Raw genomic sequence first — 23,790 nt, forward strand, 5'->3', positions numbered from 1 at the left:
GGCTGTGTCACATTGCACACTGCTGCACAGATTGAAATCTGCGCGTCAGAGCTGTTCCCAGTCAGTGTTTAAGTATTCAGATTGCGTACTCAGGATTTCGGAAGTGCCATAGCTTGTGCTCAGGTTTATTCAAAATCTTAGCTTCTTTGTCTTTGAGTGTGATGGAAAATTGGGCCATGGACTTTAGTCCTGTGTGAGTTTTTTTTTTTGCCTCTATATTTGCTTTATATGTGATATGGTTTTAATTAATTTAAAACATTTTATTCATTCAATCCTGTGTCGATGAAGATTGAATCAGTCGTATACCCTTGGGATAATATTAAACATAAAGTACCACACGGAATATAAAAGGAATTAAACTGATGCTGTTATTCAGCTACATTGTTTTGTACCCAACCTAAACTTTACATCGGAAAATGAACTGTTTCTTAATTAGAGTTGTCTGATCAAATCCTGCACTTCAAATGGATTATTTTCTTCATTTCACAAATAAATGTTCATCTGCTCGTCTTTTCTGATCGTACACATTTGTTGTAGTGCGATTTGTTCCACAGCGTGAAGAAAACACGTATATGTATGTCTGTGTATATATATATATATATTGATCATGCCCTCATAATGTGTTGATCGGGTTAATTTTTGTTTATCCCACAGATTGACAATGAGGAGTATGGTGAAGCCCTGTCTCTTGCTCAAGCGTATAATCTGGATTCTGACCTGGTTTACCAGAGGCAGTGGAGGAAGAGTACCGTCAGCATCGCCTCAATACAAGATTATCTGGTAAGAGACGGAAGAAATAAGATGGATAGATGTCAGGAAAGGACGAGGGATGGAGAAGAAGAATGATTGTATCAGATTTTTGGCGTTTATCACAGTATATGAGACGTCTGGTAAGAAACATACCGTATGCGTGTTGGCGAGTAGGGGTACTGCACACAGCCCCCTTACTCTATTTCACACCATTTTTACCAATTTGTTGCAAATTGTCACACCCTTCCTTCCTAATTCTCTATTTCACTTCAACCCATCATTTCTTCTGAACTCATTCCCTCTCCTTCCATTCCCCCACATCCCACCCAGAGCAAGATCTGCAAGCGCTCATGGGTGCTGCACGAGTGTGCGGAGCGGGTCCCAGAGAACGTTGACGCGACCAAGGAGCTGCTGCAGTACGGCCTGAAGGGAACCGACCTCGAGGCCCTCATAGCCATAGGAAACAGGGAAGATGGGGGCAGGTGGGGCGTCCACGAACACATGAACACAAATCCTTGAGCCAAAATACTGCAGTGTGAATGTCAATCGATTTTATTTAGTTTGTTTCTGAGGTTCATTCTGCATGCCTTAAATAGTTTTATCCAAATGTACTTTTTAGCTCCAGTATGTGTCATTTCCTTGCCATCGCCCAGGTTCATCATGCCCGGTGACGTCGACCTCGATGACGTTCCCTACGAAGACATCCTGTCGGGCGATGAGGAGCTGGAGGTGAAGAATGAGCGGGAGAACAGGAAGAGAGGAGAGCTGTTGGCCAGGGTCGACTTCAGCAGGTACACAGACAAGACTGTTGGTTAGTCAGCGCAGTTATTCAGCCAGACAGCAGATGAGAACAGAAAGTCGCAGCAGGCAGAAACGCTGCCAGTGGTCTGAATGTCTAGAGACTGGAGTATTTATTTGAATGAAATTAACAAGGCTGGCTAGTGGTTACAGAGACCATCCTTCAGCTGGAGGACCCAAGCTTGGTTGGCAAGCATCTTCCTTACTGAAGTGAAACTGAAATCATTATTTCATACATATAATCCTTTTAAAGGTACGGTGCACTCTTTTTTATTTTTTATTTATTTTTTTTTTTTTTAAGGCATTCTAGCAGCATGGCTTTTATAGAAGGCAATGTTGGTCACAACATTTTGTAAAGACATTCATGGAGAATGAAGCATGCTGACCTTCCTGATCGCCTAACTCTTCCTCTAATGCCACAAGGCGGTTGACGTGGTCCAAGTGAAATATCTTGACTAACTATATGATGGATTGCCATGACATTTTCTGCTAATATTCCAAATCCACTCATATCTATATAATGCACTATAGTGTATTAAAACATTAACTCATTAATATTCGCAATGCTTTATAACAATAATCATAACAAATCATTGACGGCAGCTTTTTGGTTCAGAGAGAAATTAATTCATTTTTCACGCAAGTTCATAAAAATATTGCAATTCTCGGAGCACCCGCAAGGAGTGAATCGCACGCCTAACTTCACTGCCAGGCGAATAGCGTTTAGACGCTCTTGTGCTAATTCAGTGTAATTGTAATTTGCATAAATTTGGAGCAAAACGGGGCCCCTTTCTATGCAAATGAGCCTCAATACAAAAACAGTCCAATTCACAAAGGTTGGCACTAATCGGAGCCTTCAGAGAGTTGGTGGTAACTGAAGCTAAGGGCTGTTCTTGTTTCACAGTCTGAAGGTGTGCATTTGAAAACAGACTGGGATATTAAATCCCAAATATGGTTTCTCTCTGTCGGTCAGGACCTGTAGCTCGCGGTCATCATTTATTTTATGGGCGTGTTGGCGCCGTCACACCATTCGCGCAATCTTTTGTGTCAATCGGACGTCAAGACGTGGCAGATAGATGTTGCAAGTATTATTCTCTACTAAACTTTTCAGACTGCACCACCAGAATTCAATGCCAGCTTCCGACTCTGAGAAACAGTTGTTAGGTGGGCGGTGGAATCCCACCGAGGGAAAACCTGACGCTGCCCCGAGTGAATTGCCTGTTCCACAGGTTGTCTCCTGCTGTTTAAAGAGCTTAAATGAAAATCATTATTATTCACGGTGTGAACTATAATGAAGGGGGTAGCGGCCGGTTTGTTGGAAATAAGAGAAATTGTTGTGACGGTGTAGACGAGGACACAATGAGGAAATGGGCGAGAGGTCCGCCAAATTGACCACAGATTGTTTGATTGGGTCGCACACCGGAGAGAGGGGATCATAGAGGCCGGGACATTAATGAGGATCAGGAGGGAGGGAGGGAGGGAGCGAGGGAGCGAGCGAGCGTTGGTGAAGATTAGTGGGTAATCTGCTGGAGGTAATTTATGCCTTTGTTGTTGAGTGCCCAGGGAAAGACTAATGAAAAACCCTTTAGTGATCACTAATCACCTCTCATACACACACACACACTTACATGCAAATAAGCATACCCATGTATCACCAAACACTCTTAAGCTTAATTTGATTTCATACACGTGTTACACACTTCTGTTGTCAACACAAAGAAATGCGCTGAAATGAACGACGCACATTTACAACGCACACACACACACACACACTGGGTTTACGCCAGCTAGCGTTGTGCATGCAGGTATTTAAGCTTCAGCGGCTGGGTTGTGCCGTTTCCATTGTTGTCCTCACCTCAGATACTTAACCAGTGAGCCTCGGGCCGGTGTTTGAATGAGGAAGAGCAGAAACGCGGTAATATCTCCCCCTCAGCTCCCCGGCTAATGTTTTGTGTCATTGTTCAATAAAACTGTTTAGCTTTATTGCGGACCTGTAGTCCGTGGTAGATGGAGGAGATGCAGGGGGAAGAAAAAGATAGAAGTGGGAGTAAAAAAAAAAAGATAATTTACAAACATAAAAAAAAAAGCCATTGCATTAAATCGTCAGTGAATTGCCCTCTTTAAATATGTGGATTTTTCTCCTCTCTGTATTTTAAGTCACAGTGTCTGCCGGGCAGCTAATACACGTGTCCCCAAAATGTGTTTATATATATATGTACATATACATATATGTGTGTCACAGCTGCTCTGTGGGAGATGATCTTGTGTGTAGATAAGGACCGTACTTAACCGCTGACTGTCACACAGACCTCTCTGTGTGTGTGTGTCTATCACGATGAAATAAAGTGTGATTATTCTTAACTCCTGGGTTAAAAAAACAAAAGACTTTTAAAAGTCAGCCGTAAAGATCGCCGTTGACATTTCTTGTCACATTTTCTCATGTTACCGCCAGCTTTGTACCCCTATAGGCGACGCATTCCGTTATCCGGAAATGTAATGTCTTATAAAATACAGACTTCCTCAGGTCTTGGTTATTGCTTCATATTCTTAACATGATCGTGCTCCATTCTGGCGCCATTATATCTGCTGCTCCGTGTGTGTGTGTGTGTGTGTGTGTGTGTGTGCGTGTGCGTGTGTGTGTGTGTGGAAAAGGTGTGAGGATGAGAGTGCGCAGTCTGCTGCAAGGTGTTTATGTTCTTATCTGATCAGATTCAGACCTCAATCAGAAGTCTCATTTGCTCCAGTATTGGTCGTGTGAGTCTGTGTGTGTGTGTGTGTGTGTGTGTGTGTGTGTGTGTGTGTGTGCGCACGCACAGACGCCTGTTTATGCTTTTTCCGTGGGATCCGTGTGCATGTGAAGACATGAACCGAAGTGTTTTTGTCTGTTTATGCAGTCCAATTTTGTCCCTCACACTGTGTGATAATCGCTTTTATCACTCTGTGTGTGTGAGTGTGAGAGAGAGAGAGAGAGAGAGAGAGTGAGAGTGAGTGTGTGTTGGCCTGTTTATGCGGTTCAATCTCTGTCCAGAACAGTCATATCAAGGGTGTTTGTACAGAGATGGAGGGCGATGCCATCTGATTGTAATAACCTGCAGTCGTGATAGCTTCAGAATATATGACACACGCACACATCTTGAGGCAATCGGGGACCAGTCTCTTTACATTAGACAGCATGTGCGATGATGTGTAACAGTCTAAAGCGCAGTATAAGCCGTGGACATTAAATCCGAAACCTCACAGCCCGACGTCTCTGCTCAGAGGTGTCGCAGTGTTTTCGGTCGCTCGTGGCCCTTCTCTTAACCGCGTTTCCCCCTCGAGTCAAGTGTTTATCGAAAGGGCAATTCAGGGAACCAATATAAACCTTTGCAAAGGCGCAGGCTCTCTACTTTTTGGGCGTACAGCCAGGTTGCCCATTGGTATGTGCAACAGTGTGCTACATGCTGTTTATGCCGTACGTCGGTAGAATTCAGCAGCAGGACGAGCAATTTAGAAGAAGCAGACGTGGACCCGAATTGAACACTCAGCCAACTATAACCCGTCGGTGGCCATTTCCGCCATGCCACGCTGGTGTTCGTCTACGAAGTGCACTCAGAGAAAAAAGTTTAAGACCGTTTAATCAATGGCTGATGTTAAATCCCCGACTGGTAATTTGGATGAGAATCACATATACTTTAGCATGGCTAAAAGTGCACTTGATGTGTACATATTTGATTTGTTTTGCAGTAAATTAAGAGGGTCATCAAAACTTGAGGATGAGAGATGTCTTGATAACATGTTTTTTTTAAATGTTGGAATTTGATTGAGCCATCGTTCAAACCCCCAAGAGGACAACTAACAGGCAGGCTAAACTACCTTTTTAACATTTCCTCTCATCTCTCCCTCCCTCCATTTTTTTTAGCTTTTGCTCTGAAGAGGCAGAGCAAAGCAATAATTACCACTGGTACGAGTGCTAAGCCGCCACTCTTTGATGTGCCGGAGAGAGAGTGTGTTGAGCCAGTGTTAATCTCTGTTAGTCTGTGTAGAGGAACCCCGATAAGGCCTGATAGCGCCCTCTGTAATGAGGGATTAGGGATTAAGACGGCGGTGGAGGGGTCAGCTCTCCTGTGGTCACACTGCGGTTGATCCGGGACAAGTTTTTAGGGGAGCTTTGGGCACTGCTCCACATGGTGTTTCCTTGTGAATTGCACTTGGAGTGTGTGTGTGTGTGTGTGTGTATGTGTGTGTGTGAATGAATAAGTGGTGAAAATGGCTTTATTTTTACCCGATCGCTCGCGGTAGCTTTCAGCCTTTTGCGGTTCCTTCCCCTCGGGCACACCTTGGGTGATGGAATTGGAGGTAGATGCTTTATAACCTAGTGCCTTGGTGTTTGTGGTCATCCAATTTATTTATGGTCGTGATTAAACGACATTGAAAATGGATTTCACTCTCACAGGGCAATCACTCACCTCATTGACAAACGGCGTCCCATACATAACAACCGAAGGGTTCTTGTGGTCATAAGGAGTTGATTTGTTGCCTTTAAAAAATGATTAGGTCTAGAGGGCACTATGTGGTATTGTAGTCACCAGTCCCGAGCATTGTTATGTAGGTCCCTGTGGGTGTTCCGCATCGGGTCAATTTACAGTTAATTTAAAGCTACAGTGCGTGTCAGTGCGGTGTACGAAATACTATTCAGATCCTGTAATTTGAGTTTTCAATGTACCGCTTCTGGACGTGACAGGAATGTTGATGTGTTGACGTGATTGTCACAGGCATGTTGTTGATTTTATGTGTGCCCATGCTTAGGCTGACTCTGGAGCAGAAGGAGCTGTGTCGGAGCCGACTGAAACTACTCTCCTACCTGGACCGTCTGGAAACATACGAGGTAACAACAACAACCAGCCCCCCAAGGAATCCTCTTCTTACACTACATGAAGTCAGTCTGAGATATCACAGTTTGCCACAGTTAAAAAGACTTAATTAAGGCTGTAAAGATTTATTATAAAGATTGTTCCTCTTGTTTAATTGTTTGTCTATGAAATGTCAGCAAATAGTGAAAAATGTCACAGTCTCAGAGAACAAGACGCTTTATTATCGTAGAAGAAAAGCACAAAATGTTCACATTTGAGGAGGAGGAGGCAGTAAAGTTTTGCCATTAAAGAAATACTCAAACAACGAATGATCAAAATAGCTTTAATTGTCTGTTGTCTGTTTAATTAATCTACTTCGTATTTAATAACCAAAATCAACCATCAAATAGGCAAATGTAAAAGTCATTAGGTAAACACCCTGTCGTCTACACTTCAGTCTTCTACCAGTGTCTTCCCTGAGACCATTGAGCCAAGACTACACTGCAGTTACACATGTAAACGGAAGAGATAAGCCTGAAATACGGCACTGAAATCCCTCCTGTGTAAACGCAGTGTTGGACCACAAACGGCAGTCAGCACTATGACGAAATTTTCACGTCACTCATCTCGGCCTCGCAAGGATCAATTTATATAGAAAGTAATTAATGAGATCAGCCTTCAACACGCCAGTGACTAATACATTAACATGTTTTGCAGAAGACACAAACGCTACGTTAATGCATTTGTCAAACATCCTTCGTCGCTCTGTTGTTTTCCCATCGGCACCCTAATGCGTTCTCCTTTCACCCCAGCAAAGCACGGAGGCTTTCCTCGTCTGCCTCTTTATGAAGACTCTCTCTTAACCCCACTAATCTCTTTAGAAATATTAAAAAGTTGGGGGAAGATATTTACGTGAGGAGCATTTGAAGTATGCAAATAAAAGAATGACGGTAGCTATCCCAGAGACAAATCTGATGTGAGAAAACCCAGTTTTACTCTGATAGCGACCGGCCTTCAGTATAAAGGCATAGAGGGCAGCATAGATAGTTGAACTTTGACACTTGCAACCACTTAACCCTTGAGATTTACGATGATTAATGTTAAGACGAACGCCCTTTTCATCCACAATAAATCTCAGACGAACAGGGCCGTACTTTTAGAGGAGAGATGAGGTTGTACCCTGCTACATATTCAACTCAAACAGAATGACGTCTCTCTTTTTATTCGGACATTGTCATGGTAACTGCAGTACTCGTCTGATTCCTTTTGCCCCAATCCATTTTCTCTGGCTGTCTATGAATATGATATTAGGGTTTTTATCATCCCCACTTGGGCCGGCTCAGTCTGCATACGGCCCATTCAAAGGCTATCCATCAGACACACAGACTCACACACACACAAACACACACACACACACGCACACACCCTGGCATAGAGCAGGCTACAGAGATTTTATACACACACCGACACACATGCATCCCTCTCAGCCAAAGGCCAGCACAAGAAATGTTCCCTTCTGACGCGTGCGTGTGCACACACTTTACACACTCTCGTACCTTCCTCAGATGGTTTCAACTAAAAGGACACGACAGCCGTGTGCTCCAAAGTTAAATAGCATCTCTGTTGATTTTGTCTCTGCGCATTCATCTGCATTCACTTCCTCTACCCACTCTTTGTTTTTCCCCTGTTTCATCTTTGGTGCGACTTTCCCACCACTCACTGAACACTCTCTTTTTCTTTCTCTCTCTCTCTCGACAGGACATTCTTGGCGGTCCTCACGCAGCGGAGCAGAAATATGATGCAGAGTTCTTCAAGAAGTTCCGCAGTCAAAATATCGTTTTATCAGCAAGAAACTACGCCAGGGTAACATAGGGCTATTTTTTTGTGCCAATAGTGCCAATAATCTCACTTAATTTGGTTGTTTTAGCCGTCTGCATCTCCACTGGCATACAATGATATATACGCTCACAGAACAAATGCAACAGTCCTGCAATAAATGCTAACTTTACTCGTCGTGATGGAAGGATTTATTGCAGGATTGTTGGATCAGACTGCATTAGTTTGAGCTAGATCTAACTAATGAACTAGCACCTGTGTGTGTGTTTCTTTGTATTTTCTTCCAAAGGGTTTTTTCTTCTCCAGTTGATCACATTAGAATTTGTACAATTTAAAATGGATTTCATGAAAGGTTTCAGTTGTTGGATCATTCGTTTGCCTACAGGAGAGCAACGTGCAGGCGCTGGACATCCTGTTCACGTACCACGGCGCCGAGCTCCTCCAGCATCGGCTCGCCATCCTTCACAACTTCCCAGAAACCACCTCTCCACACGAGTACACCATCCTGCTGCCTGAAGCCCGGTGAGACGCACACAAATGCACACACGTGTCATCAAGGTCTACATTAGTTCAAATACTACCTAATACCGCCGGGACAAACAGACTTAAGAATGAATTGGAGAGGGTGCAATTTAAGTGAGACTTTTTAATTCAATTCAATCCTGTGGAAGTAAAGAAGATGACAAGATATTATATATGTTATTCAAATTGCACCCTGTGTGTTTTTACTGACAAGAGGATGAGGATTTATCTTTGAATTCCAAAGAAACTACTTCATTCTTGTCTATTCCGATGCACTAATATTGTTAATTTACACTACGGAACAAAAACAATCCATTAAGATGTACTGATGGGGCTGAACATGTATGAAAATACTTACTTTTGATATTAATTAATGCCTAAGGGCAGTTTAAAAAGACCATTTAAGTAACATGTAAACATTATTTAGAAATTAGCCCAACTGAAAAACTCTTTACCCGTGTCTCTTTCCTAATTCCCATTTTAAAAACAATTCACTTTGCAAACACAGAAGCTGCGGTGTAAAAACACGTACGTTACCTCAGGGGAACGCGCCCCCTCTGATGTCTGAAAATCAACATTCACACCTTTCTGGAATACACAAGTGGCACGCGTCACCACATTAGGATCACCTAAATCTGGAATCACACCTCTGTGGGAGCGTTGCACTCGGAGGTCTCGCTCTCTCGCTCTCTCTCTCTCTCTATCTCTCTCTCGCTCTCTCTCTCTCTCTCTCTCTCTCTCTCTCTCTCTCCCCTTCCAGTACACCGAGTGTACGCACATAGCTTCAGGGCTGAGCTGCAAACACAGCAATGACATAAAAGGAGAGAGACACTTCTAAATTTACATGAAGACAATATGTTATACTTTAAAATGATACGATACATGTGGCTTTGGTTTTGTTCTAGTTTTTCATTTTTTGCTTTGGGATTGGAGGAGAGGAGAGAGGATATGTGAGACGGAGATGATGGAGGAGCGCTTCATTCCTCACCCCTTTATGGTTCTCTAATAGAGGTGACAGACCGGGTTTACTGATTACTGCAGCCGGACATCCATTTTTGTTTCCTCTAACTTGTCATTTCCATTCTACTCGTCTCCCTCGGCCTTTTCCCGTTCCTCCATTTTCGACTATCCCTCCATTCTCTGTCCCAGTATTTAAGTTATTCATGCACCACGTATACATTTATATAAAGAAACACATGAATACAAGGCCAAAGTCCCCTGGAGCTTAAAAAAGAAACAACATATAAATGTATTGGAATTTTTGTTCTTACGGCTTCAACCCACACACACACACACACACACACACACACACACACACACACACAGGACCATCGCGCTCTTTCATTAGCCGTGTGAGTTTGTATGGAGGTCAGGTGGCTGTGGCTCTGCAGTGAGCATCCATCATGGCTCTGCCACTGTGGGGCAGTTTCCTATTTCCCCCAGCCTGTGAGCACCAACTGCTCCTCCCAACAGCGCGTCGCTCCTCCACTGCAGCAGATGGACGCCATCTGTTTGGAGCTCACTCGCTATATACTAAAGTCTTGCGTCACCGAAAAGGGGGAAAATATGTATTCTCCTGTATTATTGATCAGGTCTGCAAATGGGGACGTGCGTGGAAGAATGCAGAACAGTGATATTTAGTTGAAAACTTTGCCCCCGAGCTTGAAACGGATCGGAATAAATAGAAGTAAACCAAAGCACCGGCTCCAGGTTTGCTTTGCGTCTCCGTTTTCCTCCCCGCCGCCCCGCCTCCTCGCCTCTCTCAGGCTGACGTGAAGTAGATCAGGGGAGCGAGCGCGGAATAATTCATTCCCCTCATCGATATCCGAGCTCTCGCACCAATATTTACTCTCCACCCTCTAACCCGGCTGTCTTTAATGAGGAAAGAGGACCAGGGAGTCGGGGAACGACAGGGAGGGAAAAAAAGAAAGAGGTTCGCTTTCTGGGGGCATTTTAGAGGAAGAACCGAGACTTCTCGATCTCTGTCGACTCTGCGTTAAAACTCCAATCGGAATGGATTGTTGGTATAAAAAAAAAAAATCTTCCCACTTTTGTGCGTTGACATAAATCACACCCGCTACTCAGACACATCCTATGTATTTTCGTGATTGGATAGAATTTATGGTCGTGTTTAAAAAAAACTGCAGCAGCGCTCGTGCACTCGGCCTTTAACTGCACCAAAGCTAGAGATGATTTGTAGCTCGCACTATCTCCTTGGGTTTTACAGCCACAGTACATATTTTTCTGTCTCCAGAAAAATAGATAACAAGAAGAAAAGCATTAATCCGAGAATAAGATATAAAACGGCTTCCTTTCACCCCCCCAGTGTCCCAGAATGAGTGCATGCATCCGTGCGTCTGTCTCTAAGTGTCTGAGTCTTGTCAGCACTGACACGCGAGGTTACAGAGTCATTCTTCACTTTGGATGCTTTTCTTGTGTGTTCCCTGTTTATCTTCCTCAGACCTGTCATACTCAAGGAGACCAGGAAGAAGCAAAGCTGAGTTCCAACACGGCATTTAGAAAATAAAAGTCCCGGCTATTTACAACCCAGGCACGACTCCGAAAGTTCTGTGAATTGTTTATTGCTGTGCTTTTGTTTTGTTATTTTCTCACCAGTTCTTTCCTTATTATGCTCTGCTGTTTCCATTTCCCATAAGTTGCTACCTGTCACCAGAGTTTTCCTGTAGTTTATGACCATGTTTAGTTTGAGACAGTAAATGTCTTTGCTGATTTACCAGGTGCCATTACAGGTGGGAGGGTCGGTGTGTTTTGTTTTTTTGGACTACTGGCTAGTCATTGGTCTTTGTTCTGACATTTGTTCTTGAGCTTTTCCCTAAAACCGACTTTTCTTCTTCTGATTTAGGATCTCTCTCCTCCTCTCTTCTTCTATATCTTGCTGTGTCTTTGCCTCTTTCCCTCTTTTTGGCTTATTGGTCTGTGCTTCTTTTCTTTTGCTCTCAGCATGGATGACGGAGGTGATTTGGTGTTGATTCCGTGGGACGAGCAGAGACACAGAGAGATGGACTGGTGCGAGGCAGAGGAGTGCAGGTAAACGGTCAACATCACTTTAACATTGTCACATCGTCCTCTCGGTGTTCTGAGAAACCAATACTTTGAATCAACTGATAGGATTGTAATATCTCTCCATACGCACGATACCAAAGGCTCTGGGAGCGTAGAATTGTTAAAATTCATGTTCCATACAGGCCAGATGCTTGTGCTGGCGTCATTATGTGAAACAAAACATGACATCCTATTATCTAAATGTGAAACAGAACCATAACAAGCTAATACCAAATCTTGTTGCGCAGCCAATTTATGCCATTTGCTCGCTGCATTTGGGAGGCCACCGTCATTTACAATTTCATTTAGCGAGCTCTTTTTTTATTGCTCTTTTGTGTCGAGTCATAATACCAGTTGGCTATTGTGCTGTGCTTGGCCCGGGATTGCTGGGTGAAAGTTTGATACTGTGATTGTGTGGTGCCAGCAACGTTTAAGACTGTGTTTACGACTGCGTTTACGACTTTGTTTACGACGCCCACGCTTCCTTTTTTTTGCCATATTATATCCTCAGTTTTTGCTATTTTTCTCTCTTCCGTTCATGTTTTTTCTCTTCTCCGTTGTCACTGGAACCCGATATCCCCCTGAAAGGATATGGGTCGTGAATTTTTTTTTATTAGACCAAAGAGTCATCGCTGTGTTACTATATAATATAGATTTTCCCTTTCCCCCGTTATCTACTGTCTCTACTTTCCTAAAATTCCCTTTCATCTATCTCCACTCTTCCTCCATGTCTTCCTCAGAGCAATGCTGGACCAGAACTTGTCTGACGATGACGGTTTCCTGTACGAGGGCGCTCCAGAGCGGCTGAGGTTCCGCACGGCCGCGCCGTCCATCGAGCTGCTGACCGACTGGTACCAGAGCAGAGCTAAGGACATCGACTCCTGCTCCAGACAGGTACCAGCACTCAACGTTAATGCAGGTTCCCAGTCGTAGCTAAGAAAAAAAAAAAATACAAAAAAATAAGCAGGGACTGTATTTCTACAGATTCAAAGCATCAGACTTCTGTTTGCCACAAAGGCGCTTCACTTACGGAGGTTCTTGGCCACTTACCATTAAGGTGACACATTTCCACGCCCTGCTGAGGTTCCTTTGCAGGTTCCATCTTCTTGATTTGAACTTACAGCGCGACAGCAGCTTAAAGGAATTATTAGACATCTGGCACTTGTGATAATTGCCGTTGCACATTGCCCTCTTACATAATTGGGGCAGAAATATGTGACGAGTTTGGATTCGGGGCTGCAGAAGAGACGTTGCCAGCCCCCCATCAGTCAAGGTCACTTTGATCCTATCTGCGACAGTCATTATCATGTCTGCCATATGGAATTCTAATGAAGAGTTTGCAAAGCTTCTGTCATCTGCGTTCTGTTGCTGCAACTGAAAAATAGGACTTGATGGGACTTGTTTAGTGGAGTAATTGGATGTAACCGCTGGAGCTGCCCACTCTTTCCACCCACCCCATCCACATGGCAGCTCCGTCCCCTCTGTAGCTCCTTCACAGTGATGGATCAAGGTTGTCACAGCGCTCCCTTTTGTCTTTGTGAATGGACCAACTAGGGTGTAGTCATATCTTTCCCCCTCATTTCTCCATTTCATCCTGTTCACTGGGTGTGAGGAGGGCGGAGGAGAAGGGAATTTGGGAGTCCATTGCTCATTTTTTAAAGACAACGGGGGCAATCGGGCCTTTCATCATCCACTCATAGAGACTGATTGTGTCTCGGTTCATCTCTCAGAATCACACCAGCTGTCTTTCGTTTCCTCACTTGTTCCTTTTTAATTTGACCTCATCTCCTTTTTCCTCTCTCGCACATTACTCCAGGAGCCTCTTGGGAACGTCCCAAACTCTCACGCCTCTCGCTTCGCGCTCGCATAGATGCAACAGAGGGAGACGTTGGAGCGGCTCTGCTGCCATTTTCGGAGTGTTTTTCCCCTCCTCACTTTTTCCATCTCATTTGTTCTCTCTTGTTTGCGACCCCCGCCCATCCCTCATCTGGCCGTGTTATGCTTGGAAGAGCGTTTTAATGGAGGAAAATGGGGTTTGATTAAAAGGAGCCACATCAGAGGGAGCTGGAGTGTTTTTAAACCAGCCACAGAGCGACAGGAAGCCAGGCGCTGAATGGGAAGATTGGAGAGAGAGGGAGAGAGAGAGAGAGAGAGGGAGACCAAAAGAAAGGGGGGGGAAAAGGAGATAAATGCTGGGCCAATGCGTCATCTCGTGTTATTACAAAAATAGGGGAGGACAGGACGGCGAGGTAAAAGTGGAAAGCGATCTCATGGAAAGAGCTGTCTGTGGGAAGGAAAATGACCCGTTAAAAGGGGGTGAAAGGGTATAAATAAAGGATATTAAAGACAAGTGTTGTATTGAAACACTGTTGGTAACAAAATGACATAAAATGACAGGGTGGCTCTGTGGAAAGCAGACAGAGACAGGAGACGGAGAAGGCAAAGAGGGCCAGACTCTGAGTTCAAATGGAGGCCAGTCGTGGCGGCTGTTACAGAGTTCTTGCAAGAGGTGGGAAGAGCGAGAGGAGGAGAAAATGATGTTTGAAAGAAAGGGCCGATATAGGACGGGCAGGAGAGAGACAAAGAAGGACAAAATTGACGGTCGGTGAAATCTGCCGGGGTTTGGAGAGGGAGACGGCACAGAGAGAGCGAGACAGAGGACGCAAGTTGCGTGTTGTGAGACTGATGAGGGGCGGGCCTGGAGATGAGGTTGTAATTAAAAAGTGTGATATTTTAACATCTGAACTGTCTGTGGTTAGCTGGGAATCTCTCTCTGGAGAGCAGGGAGAGGGGAGGGGTGGAGGGAACGGGGAGGATCTTTACTCACAGTTAGATCAATAGACTTCTCTCTCTTGTTGTATCTAATTGCTCAGGCTCTGACTCCAGGTGATTTGGGTTCTCTCGCTCCCTCCCATGCGTCTGTGCCTTTTTTACAAATGAAAGCGCGCAATTATTTATTCAGCAAGAAATGTGTTGAGATGAGCCGAAGATGACAAGGCTGCAGACCACGCGCGCACACGTATGTATGTGCTCGTGCACAAGCAAGCTGCTGCTCTAACCGCTGTGCTAAAGGGCTTCCCTTCTCTAAAAGGTGGAGAGAAAGCAATCATCACTACAGGGCCCAGCGGCATCTGCTATTGATTGGCTAGCATCCACAGGTGGCTGGGCATCGATTGGCCGGCCAGCGTATAGGTGGTCGGATATCGACCGGCTGCTCTTCTGGATGGAATTTTATCGACCGCAATAGCAGGAAGCCCAAATCTTCCCTGTTTTGCTGTCCAAAGACTAATGATTGGATATTAGCAATGACTGACTGGTATTATTTAGTTTCCGATTGGTTGGGATGTTGTTGTTTTTGTTCCCAGTTCAGTGACCTCAGCAACAGTTTTTCAATGACACGGCAACTTGCTCGAAAGCGCATCTTTATTCACCCGCTGCACGCGTGACTTTGACTGGGTTACCTTTGTAACGAGGCGGGAAGATGGATAGCACAAGATACAAGCACCTGTAAAATAGAAATACAGTTTTGGAGTTTTATTTCATCATCCTGCAGGAGCGCTCTGAAGATAATAGTTTGTTGAATGTAACATTTGGTCAACAAGGGACCACCAGAGTATTTGACTGAAGACAGACCGAGTACATTTATACAATGGTTGCTCCCCTTTTGACTTTTAAAGTAAATATTCAGCACAATAATAAAGACTCTCATTGGGGGTTAGTAGTTACGGAGCTAGAGATAGACAAGCGGTCAGTCCACCGCTTTGGTCCAGACGGAAAAAGGTGAACAACTATTGGATGAATTGCCATAAAGTTTTGTACAGACATTCATCGTCCCCAGAGGATGAATCCTACTGACTTTGGTGATCTGACCTTAAATGTCTGGTGTGCAGGATTTGGCGGCATCCAATATTGAAAACCTCTACCGTGTACTCTAAGTAAAACATACTTATTATAAAAATATATATTCCATTTCTGCCAATAGATTCCCCTAACTGTTACACACTGTACCTTCTTTTATTTTAGCGAAATGTCCTTTCTAAATTTGAGCCAGATTTCCAATGTGCCCAGAGGATGAACTACTTTGACGGTTCCCGGATCCTTTAATCCACCAGTCTTCATATATCAAGTGCAATATCTCTACATCGGTACATTTTGGTCCAGACATTCATGTTCCTCAGCCAAATGGATTTCCGTGCCTTTCTGTGTGTTCATTCATGGTCTTTATAGAACTTTTACAATCCCCTTGACTTTTCATCTAGTGCCACAATCACGTCACAATTTCAATCTATCCAATGAATTGCTTTATCTACCGTACACCAGTTTACTGAACCACTAGCGTTGCAGTCGGCTCTTGCTCGTCACATAAAACCACTCGGCATAACAGTAAGTACATGATAGCATGGTGTTATCTCTTAATAGGTAACAAGAACAATGAATAAGATAAAGCCACCTGATGAGAAAATAAGGATATAGATGCTGCACACTAACTGTTTACACGGAGCTTTTTTTGTCAAGTTGCTTTTATTTTTCCTCCCCTCCTCCCTTACGTTTTTGCATTTCTTCGTCTCGATCAGGTGGACTGCGCCCTGTCGCTGGTGCGTCTGGCGAAGGAGCGCGAGATCCCCGGCCTGGAGCTCCTGTGCGATGACTTGGTCACCATGGAAACACTCGTGTACGAGACGTCATGTGAATTGAGTTTGACACTTAAAGATCTGCAGCAGCTCAGAGACATCGACAAGCTCCACCTGCTCATGAAAAATGTAAGCGGCCTATTTTACATTTTCATTAGAAGGATGATTTATTTTTTTCCCCGTAATTTGTGTCATAAAAGTAATGATTGAAGTCTGATTCAATAGTTTTCACGAGGTTAGACATATTGATGTGGGCATAAGAGATTAAATATAAACTGTCCATCTCTACACGACCAAAACAGGATAGTCATGGAGAGGTGTCATTATTACAGTCTTTTGCATCTTCACATTTATTTTAAACACATTTCTTCAAAAGTATTTTCACAGTTTTGACCAAACCCCAGCAGTCTCTGCTGACAAACATATTGCTCTATGTTATATGTGCATTTCCCAACATGCTGCCTCGTCTAGCTCACAGTGTGTGGGTTGTTCACTGTCAGCAAAAAATAAGAATAAAATAAGAATAATCCATTTCACGTCCTATATTGAAGTAGCTGTAATCCTTTACTGTAGCTTTAAAGAACATGTGTACTAATTGAACCTTAAAAAGGCAACAAAACAAATAGAAAACGTACATAATTTCAAAATGTATTTAATAACCATCTCACTGTAAATCAGTTGTTTTAACTTCTGAAGTCCCTGACATTGAACAGTACACACTCTGCATCCAGCAGCAGCAGCGAGAGAGCTATGAAAACGGGTGTGTAGTAGGTACTACAGTTACAAGTCCCCTTGGAGTACATAATATGAGCTGTCCTCTAAATTGTAGCTAATAACTGCCAGCTTTAGCCTATGAGGACCACTGCCAGTAGGATCTTCCATACAGGCAGGCAGCCAGCAAATGTTGTTGACTGCGCTAACACATGCTGTTTGACTGGTACTCCCTTTGGGCGCTTGTGAGTGAGTGTGTGTGTGTGTGTGTGTGTGTGTGTGTGTGTGTGTGTGTGTGTGTGTGTGTGCGTGACTTGTGAGTGTTTACCAAATCTGCCTAGATTAAATGTCCCGCGTTGCCTGCGCCTGATGTCTTTCTTTATCGGAGACACGGTGCGGCACAGCAAAATGTTTGCACGTGGGTGTGCAAGTTAGCATTTACCATCTGAATGTTTTAATCGTGTATCCTGAGTCAGAGCTGTCACCAGGTGGGTGCGGGGTCCTGCACGAACTTGACACGCATCTGCATCAAATCACAGCACAACCCACGCACTGTAGCATTTGCAGTTCAAGTTCAGGTCTAATTGCATAGCGCCATTTGATGGAGATGCAGTCTTAGGTACTTTGCACTGTTCATAGATAAATCTACGTATGAACAAGACAATGAAGGAAGAAACGCATAACAGGAACAAGCATCTAACTTCTGGCTAACTTTACACTTGTAATATAGTTATAGCTCACGAGTACAAGCGCAACTAACACTGTTGGCTTGAATGTTGATGATAAAGAGGATCTATTATGTCTATATAATGTCTTTCCGTCAACAGTCCAGCACCGAGCGCTACGTGAAAGACGCCTTCCAGTGGATGGTGCCGTTCCTGCACCGATGTGAGGGGCAGAAAGAGGGCGCTGCTCAGTCTCTGCTCAGAGAGTACCTGGTCAGCCTGGCCCAGCGAGACCTCACCCTGCCTCTCGTCATCTTCCAGCACTCCAAACCTGACGCAAGTATCCCAAAACACACACACACACACACACACACACACACGCACTGCGTCTCTGGCTGTTTGTGCCATGTCAGGGCCGGTGCCATATCCCTGCGCTGTAAATGTTATATTTATGACCCCATAAGGGCACAGCCAAGGACATGTCTCCTGGCTATTAGAAAACATGCAGCACACACACACACACACACACACACACACAAACAGTCAAAGGGAAGAAAATACTCAAATTGATACAGTGCCCCAGTGTGTATGTTCAGAAAAGCTACAGGGTCGGTCATGCCTCGATACACGCATGTTGACCTCTCCTCTCCTCTCCTCCAGTGCCAGCAAAAGATCATCGGGGACCCGGACCAGCTGATGGCGGTCGCCCTGGAGTGCATCTACAGCTGCGAGAGAGATGACCAGCTCAGCCTCTGTTATGACATCCTGGAGTGTTTGCCGCAGAGGGGCTACGGGTCAGACACACAGACACACACTCTCTCATGGAGCCATGCATGTTAACACATGTGCACACACACTCGAAACAGATTTATCTATTGTAAACCATGCTGTAACGATGGTGAAGCAGTCCCCAATTGCCTCATACACAACAATGCATCGGTTCCACCCCTCCTAGCTCTTTCCTTTCCTTCCACCTTCCCGCCTTTCTCCTAGGACCCATCAATAAAGCTAACTACCACCTCTGTTTCTGCCTCCCTCCCTTTGCACCTTTTCTTTTCCACCTCCTTCTCTCTCCGTCTTTCATGCTTAACTCTGACTCCAAAGAGCGATCTGTTAGCCTAGCTACAGTCTATACAGTATTTCCTACCTCCTACTATAGCTGTCTCTGCTCCCCCCCCCCCCCCCTCTACTCTTCTGTAGCACATTTATTTGACATGGCAAGAGGGCCCGTCCTTTCAGTCTCCCACGAGGCTGTGTGAGTGTGCAGTGCATTTGAAGGAAAGTGAGCGATACAGCAGTAAAAGACTGAAAGGTAGAAAGCACAAAAGAGTACAAAAGAGAAACTTGTTGAGGAAATGGTCCTGTAGAGTGTCTAAGTACTTTGAATGAATTAAAATTACTCGTTCCTGGATAGATTAGCCCTCCTGTGTGCACCTCAATTGGAAAATTGAATCACTACTTAGGAGTGCTTCGTTTTTGTCTTGACGGCATTACGGCAACCATACTTTTCACCACCAGCGTCTTTTAGCCCTTTTCAACGGGCTCACTTTGTGCTGTGCTGCTGGTCCGTGCTGTGATTTCATGCTTTTCCACTGCACACTCGCAGCAGGGGATAACTGCAATGCAACAAGATATTATGGTTCGGCTTGGGAGCAGGGCCACTCTCAACCAAGCTGTGTTGTTGTAGTAAACAAGTTTAAGACCAAAGGAGCCTTGGCGTCTTGGTGCTAATTCATTCATAGACCCGGTCATGGCGGTATCACAGTTTCAGATGCATCCTGTGTAGTTGAGCCGGTCACTTCACCAAAAAGGCACCAAGATCAAAGTATTCAGCGCTATTAGGACGTATTCTCTTAACAGTCATGAAAAAAAAAAAAAATGCAGATTAGCGAGTGAGCGTATTAACTGCTCAAAATATGGTTTTACTGTCCAATTATTTGAGTGTATATAATATCCGACATGTTTCTCTCTAAATCGGCACGTTTCATACGAAGCATTTCACTTTGCCAGACAGGCTTCCTTTCTGCAGTGTTTGGATTAGCAGTACTGCCCGGCTCTACTGTACATGCAATGCCTTCAACTTCACATTCCTCCCAGGAAGGATTTCTCTGACTTACTAATCTCCAAAATTGCCGCCCCAGCGTTAGAATATTACAGATTTGCTAGGAGAGAAACCATGACTTAGTAGTTTCAACCCAATTTTCTGATTTTATTTTTTACATTTTTTTTGTGAGAGCTTAATTAGGTCTGCTCAGAAGAATGTGATGTGCATTCACCCTGAGAGAGTGGGGAAATGCGGAAATGGGCAGGGGATTAGCTGGTGAGGGAGGGAGAGAAATAGAATGAGGGAGGAAGGGATATTAAAAAAAGGGGAAGAGCGGGAGGTGGAGCAGCAGAAGAGAAATGCGTTGAGAGGTCAAGATTTTTGCCTGTGTGAAAATAGAGAGATGGTGTGCTCACAAAAAAAATGATGCGCTCACTGACGCACACACAGCCGCACACACAGAAGGTTGTTTCATCAGGGTCAGTACTCTAGTGGGGGACAGGCCAGCCTGACCCAGAATCCTGTGCCTCAAGGCAAAGCATCATGGGCTTTTATTTTTAGTGGGGAATCGGTACAACCTCACAGTGGTAGGCCACACACCCACACATACAGTACACTGTACTAGTTTAAATACCCACACAGGCATACACTTACAAACTGTGCACGCACTTTATTTTGTTCTACTTTTTACCTCCTCTTTTTTTTTTTTTTGATGACTTGAACACAAAATAACCCGTGCTTTTCTTTGTGCATGTGTGCTTTATCGTCCCACAGACCAGACACGGGCGTCACCGCACCCCTCCACGATCAGGTGGACCGACTTGAGAAGCATCTCAGGTACGTCAACACACTCGCACCATCTTTCAGCTGTCGTCCCCTCTTCCTCATTCGTCTTCTCCCGTCCACCCAGTTCAGCCGGGCATGCGGATCAGAGCTTTATTTCCAAACATTAGCTAGTTTCAGGAGCCGGAATATTGAGTATTTTCTTACCTTTTCCGGTTCTCTTAACAGTTTTAATTGAACATCTTTGGGTTCTGGACTCATGGTTGAACAAAACAAGAGTTTGCTCCGGCTCCGTACATCGCTGCTGTATCTGTGTCTGTTTGCGAGGCATTCAAAGTGTTGAGGAGGAGCCCGTCAGTTTGTTGATTAGTGCTGCATTGCTTGGGAAATGTTCACTTTGTAGCCATGCTTATTACTTCCCTCCCCTATTATGGGCTTGATGGAAAACGCCAACAAGGAGAGGAGACATGGATGTGCAGTCAACACACACACACACACACACACACACACACACACACACTCGATACCAAAGCACCTCTGTCTGTCTCATGGTATTCAAACAGCCTCAGGCATTTTCTCTGTTACAGGTTAAAATCACCTACACGTCGATGCCTCTCCCCTCTCTCTCTTATTCTCCCCCTCTCTCTCTCTCTCCTCCACCCCTCCCCTCAGGATGAACTTCCAAACATAGAGAAGTTATGAGGAGGAAGGAAGGAGGATAAGGATGAAGGGAGGGTGGGAGCCTGAAGGGAATGCGAATATAGATAATGAGGAGGAGGAAGCAGCAACAGGAAAGCCCGTGTTGGCCTTTGCAGACAAATATCCACACATATTTACACACAGGCACACACAACCATATAAAAATGCACCTGGGGGATTCTGGAAAGTGTGTTCATGTATATTTCTTGTGCTGAAGCATTGTGACACACACACACACACACACACACACACACACACACACACACACACACACTCTTACCCAGATGAATCAGGCAGTAAATGCGAAGTGTCTGCTCATTGAGCGCCTCCAGAATAAAAGCTGTTTTCAGCTGCTGCCACTATCACTTGCTGGCACATTAATATGTGCACAGGGAACATGCAGACACTCCCCCACCCACGTTCACACTCGAGCGAACACACACACACACACGCGCATGTTAATATCAAGGCTTGTCTCTCTCTATCTTTTGCTCACGTACCCAGACAGTCACCTGTTTACTATGGTAATGAGTTGCAGCAGAGAGCGAACATCTGTAGCAGCCCGACCCTGTTGAGACTGGGGGGTGCCATGCTAATCCCCCCCCCACACACACACACACACACACACACATGCACACACTCTCTCCCTTGGTCATATGTTACTGCCAGCATTTAAATGCCCCTAGACGAACACCCGCTTACAAAGAGGTGCTGTCTTGTTTGCTTGCAGTTCATCATGTTGCTCTTCAGTCTTCTAATCTGCACCGTGGCTTGCACCTGACTATCTGCTGCCAAAATAATGAACAGCTTAGAGCGCACACATCTTCTGTCTTTCTCATCTGTACTCTCCCTTCAATTTTTCATCTACATTTTTTGTACCCCAGTTTCTTCTGGCATTTCCTGCCGTGATACCTGCCGCTGCCAATCATCCCGTCTTCTGCTTCCACTGAGAGAACGTGTCGATTAATGTGACTCGTAGCTGTTTTTGTCTGATTTTATTGCATGCTTTCCCTAGTTTCTAAGATTATGTTAGTGGTTGCCCGCTCTTATGACATCAGCGACTATAGATGTGTGTCTCTGTGCTTATACGTCTTAGTGTGGTGGAGGTTCTGGAGAAACACGGCCTGCAGAAGCCCATTTTATATGTGAAGAACAGCCAGAACAGCGAAGAGGAAGCACACCAGCTAATGGTCAAACTGTGCCGCCACACTGGTCGCAAGTATGAACTTAGAAAGACTCAACACAAGACACTTTAAAATCACAAATGTCTGTCAAGATCCCTCGACCGTACCTAACATTTACATGCATGTGTCCAGAATTCCTCCAGTTAGTGAGACGGTGTGGAGAGGTCTAATGCAGGACCTGCTTGACATGCAGCAGAACGTCTACACCTGTCTAAAACCGGAGACATGTCACCAGGTACAAACTAAATTGTGTTGTAAAAAGAGCGAAAGCTGTAATTTACGGTGACAAAGTGCACATTTCGCTCCTTGAATGACACTTTGGTCCATAATTGACACGTTGAGTGCTGTGCTTCCACCAGAACCACTGAATTGAGACTTCTACAGTGCTCCGTTAAACGCCATCTCTCCCTGCATAATACTCCCTCTCCTCCCTGACTGCTGCAGGTCTTTGTTGAGTCCCTGCTGTGTTCCAGCCGTGTGGAGAACGTACGCCTGGCAGGGCAGCTCATGCACTGCTCCAAGGTATATTAAACATGACTACAGGACTCCACTTCACATTCACACTGCACATTCCGGTCTTTATATAACTATATTAAACCACCCGCAATGAATTCTAATGCTGCTTTCATTGATCTCTAAATGTTCTGTTCATGTTTCCAGGTCAACCAGGATGTTCCTGTCAGTTTGTCTTTCCGGGGTAAAGGTTACGCTCTGAAGGTGGCCTACGACAACAGCCTGGAATTAGTGTTAGCTGCTGCTAGAGAGTACTTCAACTCATCCACAACGCTGACAGACCCCTGCATGGGCCTGGCCAGGTGAGGAGGAACATGACAAAGAAGTATTTCTCTACTTATGAGGACCGGCTTGATCTTACTTCTTAATTCTTACTTCTTTACGAGGAGTTAGATTTAGAACTTAACTTCACACACAATGGCGGCTGTTTTTATTTCATTTCTTATTGGACGTTGCGTAACGTTTATAAATACCGTATTTGTGTGGTAGTGCATTTATGTCGGTTGCTGGTTTCAGATCTCAGAGGGGGGGCTCGCTGGGTGTCTAACCTTACCGTCTGCTCCTAGTGGGGAAGTGGGACAGTAATTGGGTCGTCATTCATTTATAGTAACTCAGGCAGAGGCCCCCCTCCACACATTTGGACATCATCATCCATTGTAGCAGTCCCACTGTGTGTGTGTGTGTGTGTGTGTGTGTGTGTGTGTGTTTTGCTGCTTGTGAATTTGAGACATGAGACAGAACGCAGCGTCTGAACTTGTGCAC

The 23,790-nt window shown here is 44.7% G+C and overlaps 1 protein-coding gene across 6 annotated transcripts in view; it reads left to right on the top strand.

The window, feature by feature from the left end:
- The window catches only part of nbas (NBAS subunit of NRZ tethering complex), a 126,005-nt gene that overhangs the window by 20,788 nt on the left and 81,427 nt on the right, over window positions 1-23,790 (top strand). For all 6 annotated transcript variants that reach the window (XR_012951601.1, XM_076084747.1, XM_076084748.1 and 3 more), the window contains 16 exons: window positions 655-780; window positions 1,081-1,232; window positions 1,404-1,541; window positions 6,334-6,412; window positions 8,136-8,240; window positions 8,599-8,735; window positions 11,697-11,783; window positions 12,539-12,692; window positions 16,373-16,558; window positions 17,968-18,141; window positions 18,466-18,599; window positions 20,624-20,686; window positions 22,428-22,550; window positions 22,648-22,750; window positions 22,960-23,037; window positions 23,176-23,330. Coding sequence is in view for 5 of the 6 variants with exons in the window: in XM_076084747.1 (XP_075940862.1) it covers window positions 655-780; window positions 1,081-1,232; window positions 1,404-1,541; window positions 6,334-6,412; window positions 8,136-8,240; window positions 8,599-8,735; window positions 11,697-11,783; window positions 12,539-12,692; window positions 16,373-16,558; window positions 17,968-18,141; window positions 18,466-18,599; window positions 20,624-20,686; window positions 22,428-22,550; window positions 22,648-22,750; window positions 22,960-23,037; window positions 23,176-23,330 (1,994 nt within the window). In the remaining variant the exon portion in view is untranslated. The remainder of the gene's footprint in view (window positions 1-654; window positions 781-1,080; window positions 1,233-1,403; window positions 1,542-6,333; window positions 6,413-8,135; window positions 8,241-8,598; window positions 8,736-11,696; window positions 11,784-12,538; window positions 12,693-16,372; window positions 16,559-17,967; window positions 18,142-18,465; window positions 18,600-20,623; window positions 20,687-22,427; window positions 22,551-22,647; window positions 22,751-22,959; window positions 23,038-23,175; window positions 23,331-23,790) is intronic.

This window comes from Anarhichas minor, unplaced genomic scaffold (genome assembly GCF_050575085.1).
Source record: "Anarhichas minor isolate MPS153535 unplaced genomic scaffold, ASM5057508v1 ptg000136l, whole genome shotgun sequence".
In the NCBI taxonomy this organism is placed as follows: domain Eukaryota; kingdom Metazoa; phylum Chordata; class Actinopteri; order Perciformes; family Anarhichadidae; genus Anarhichas; species Anarhichas minor.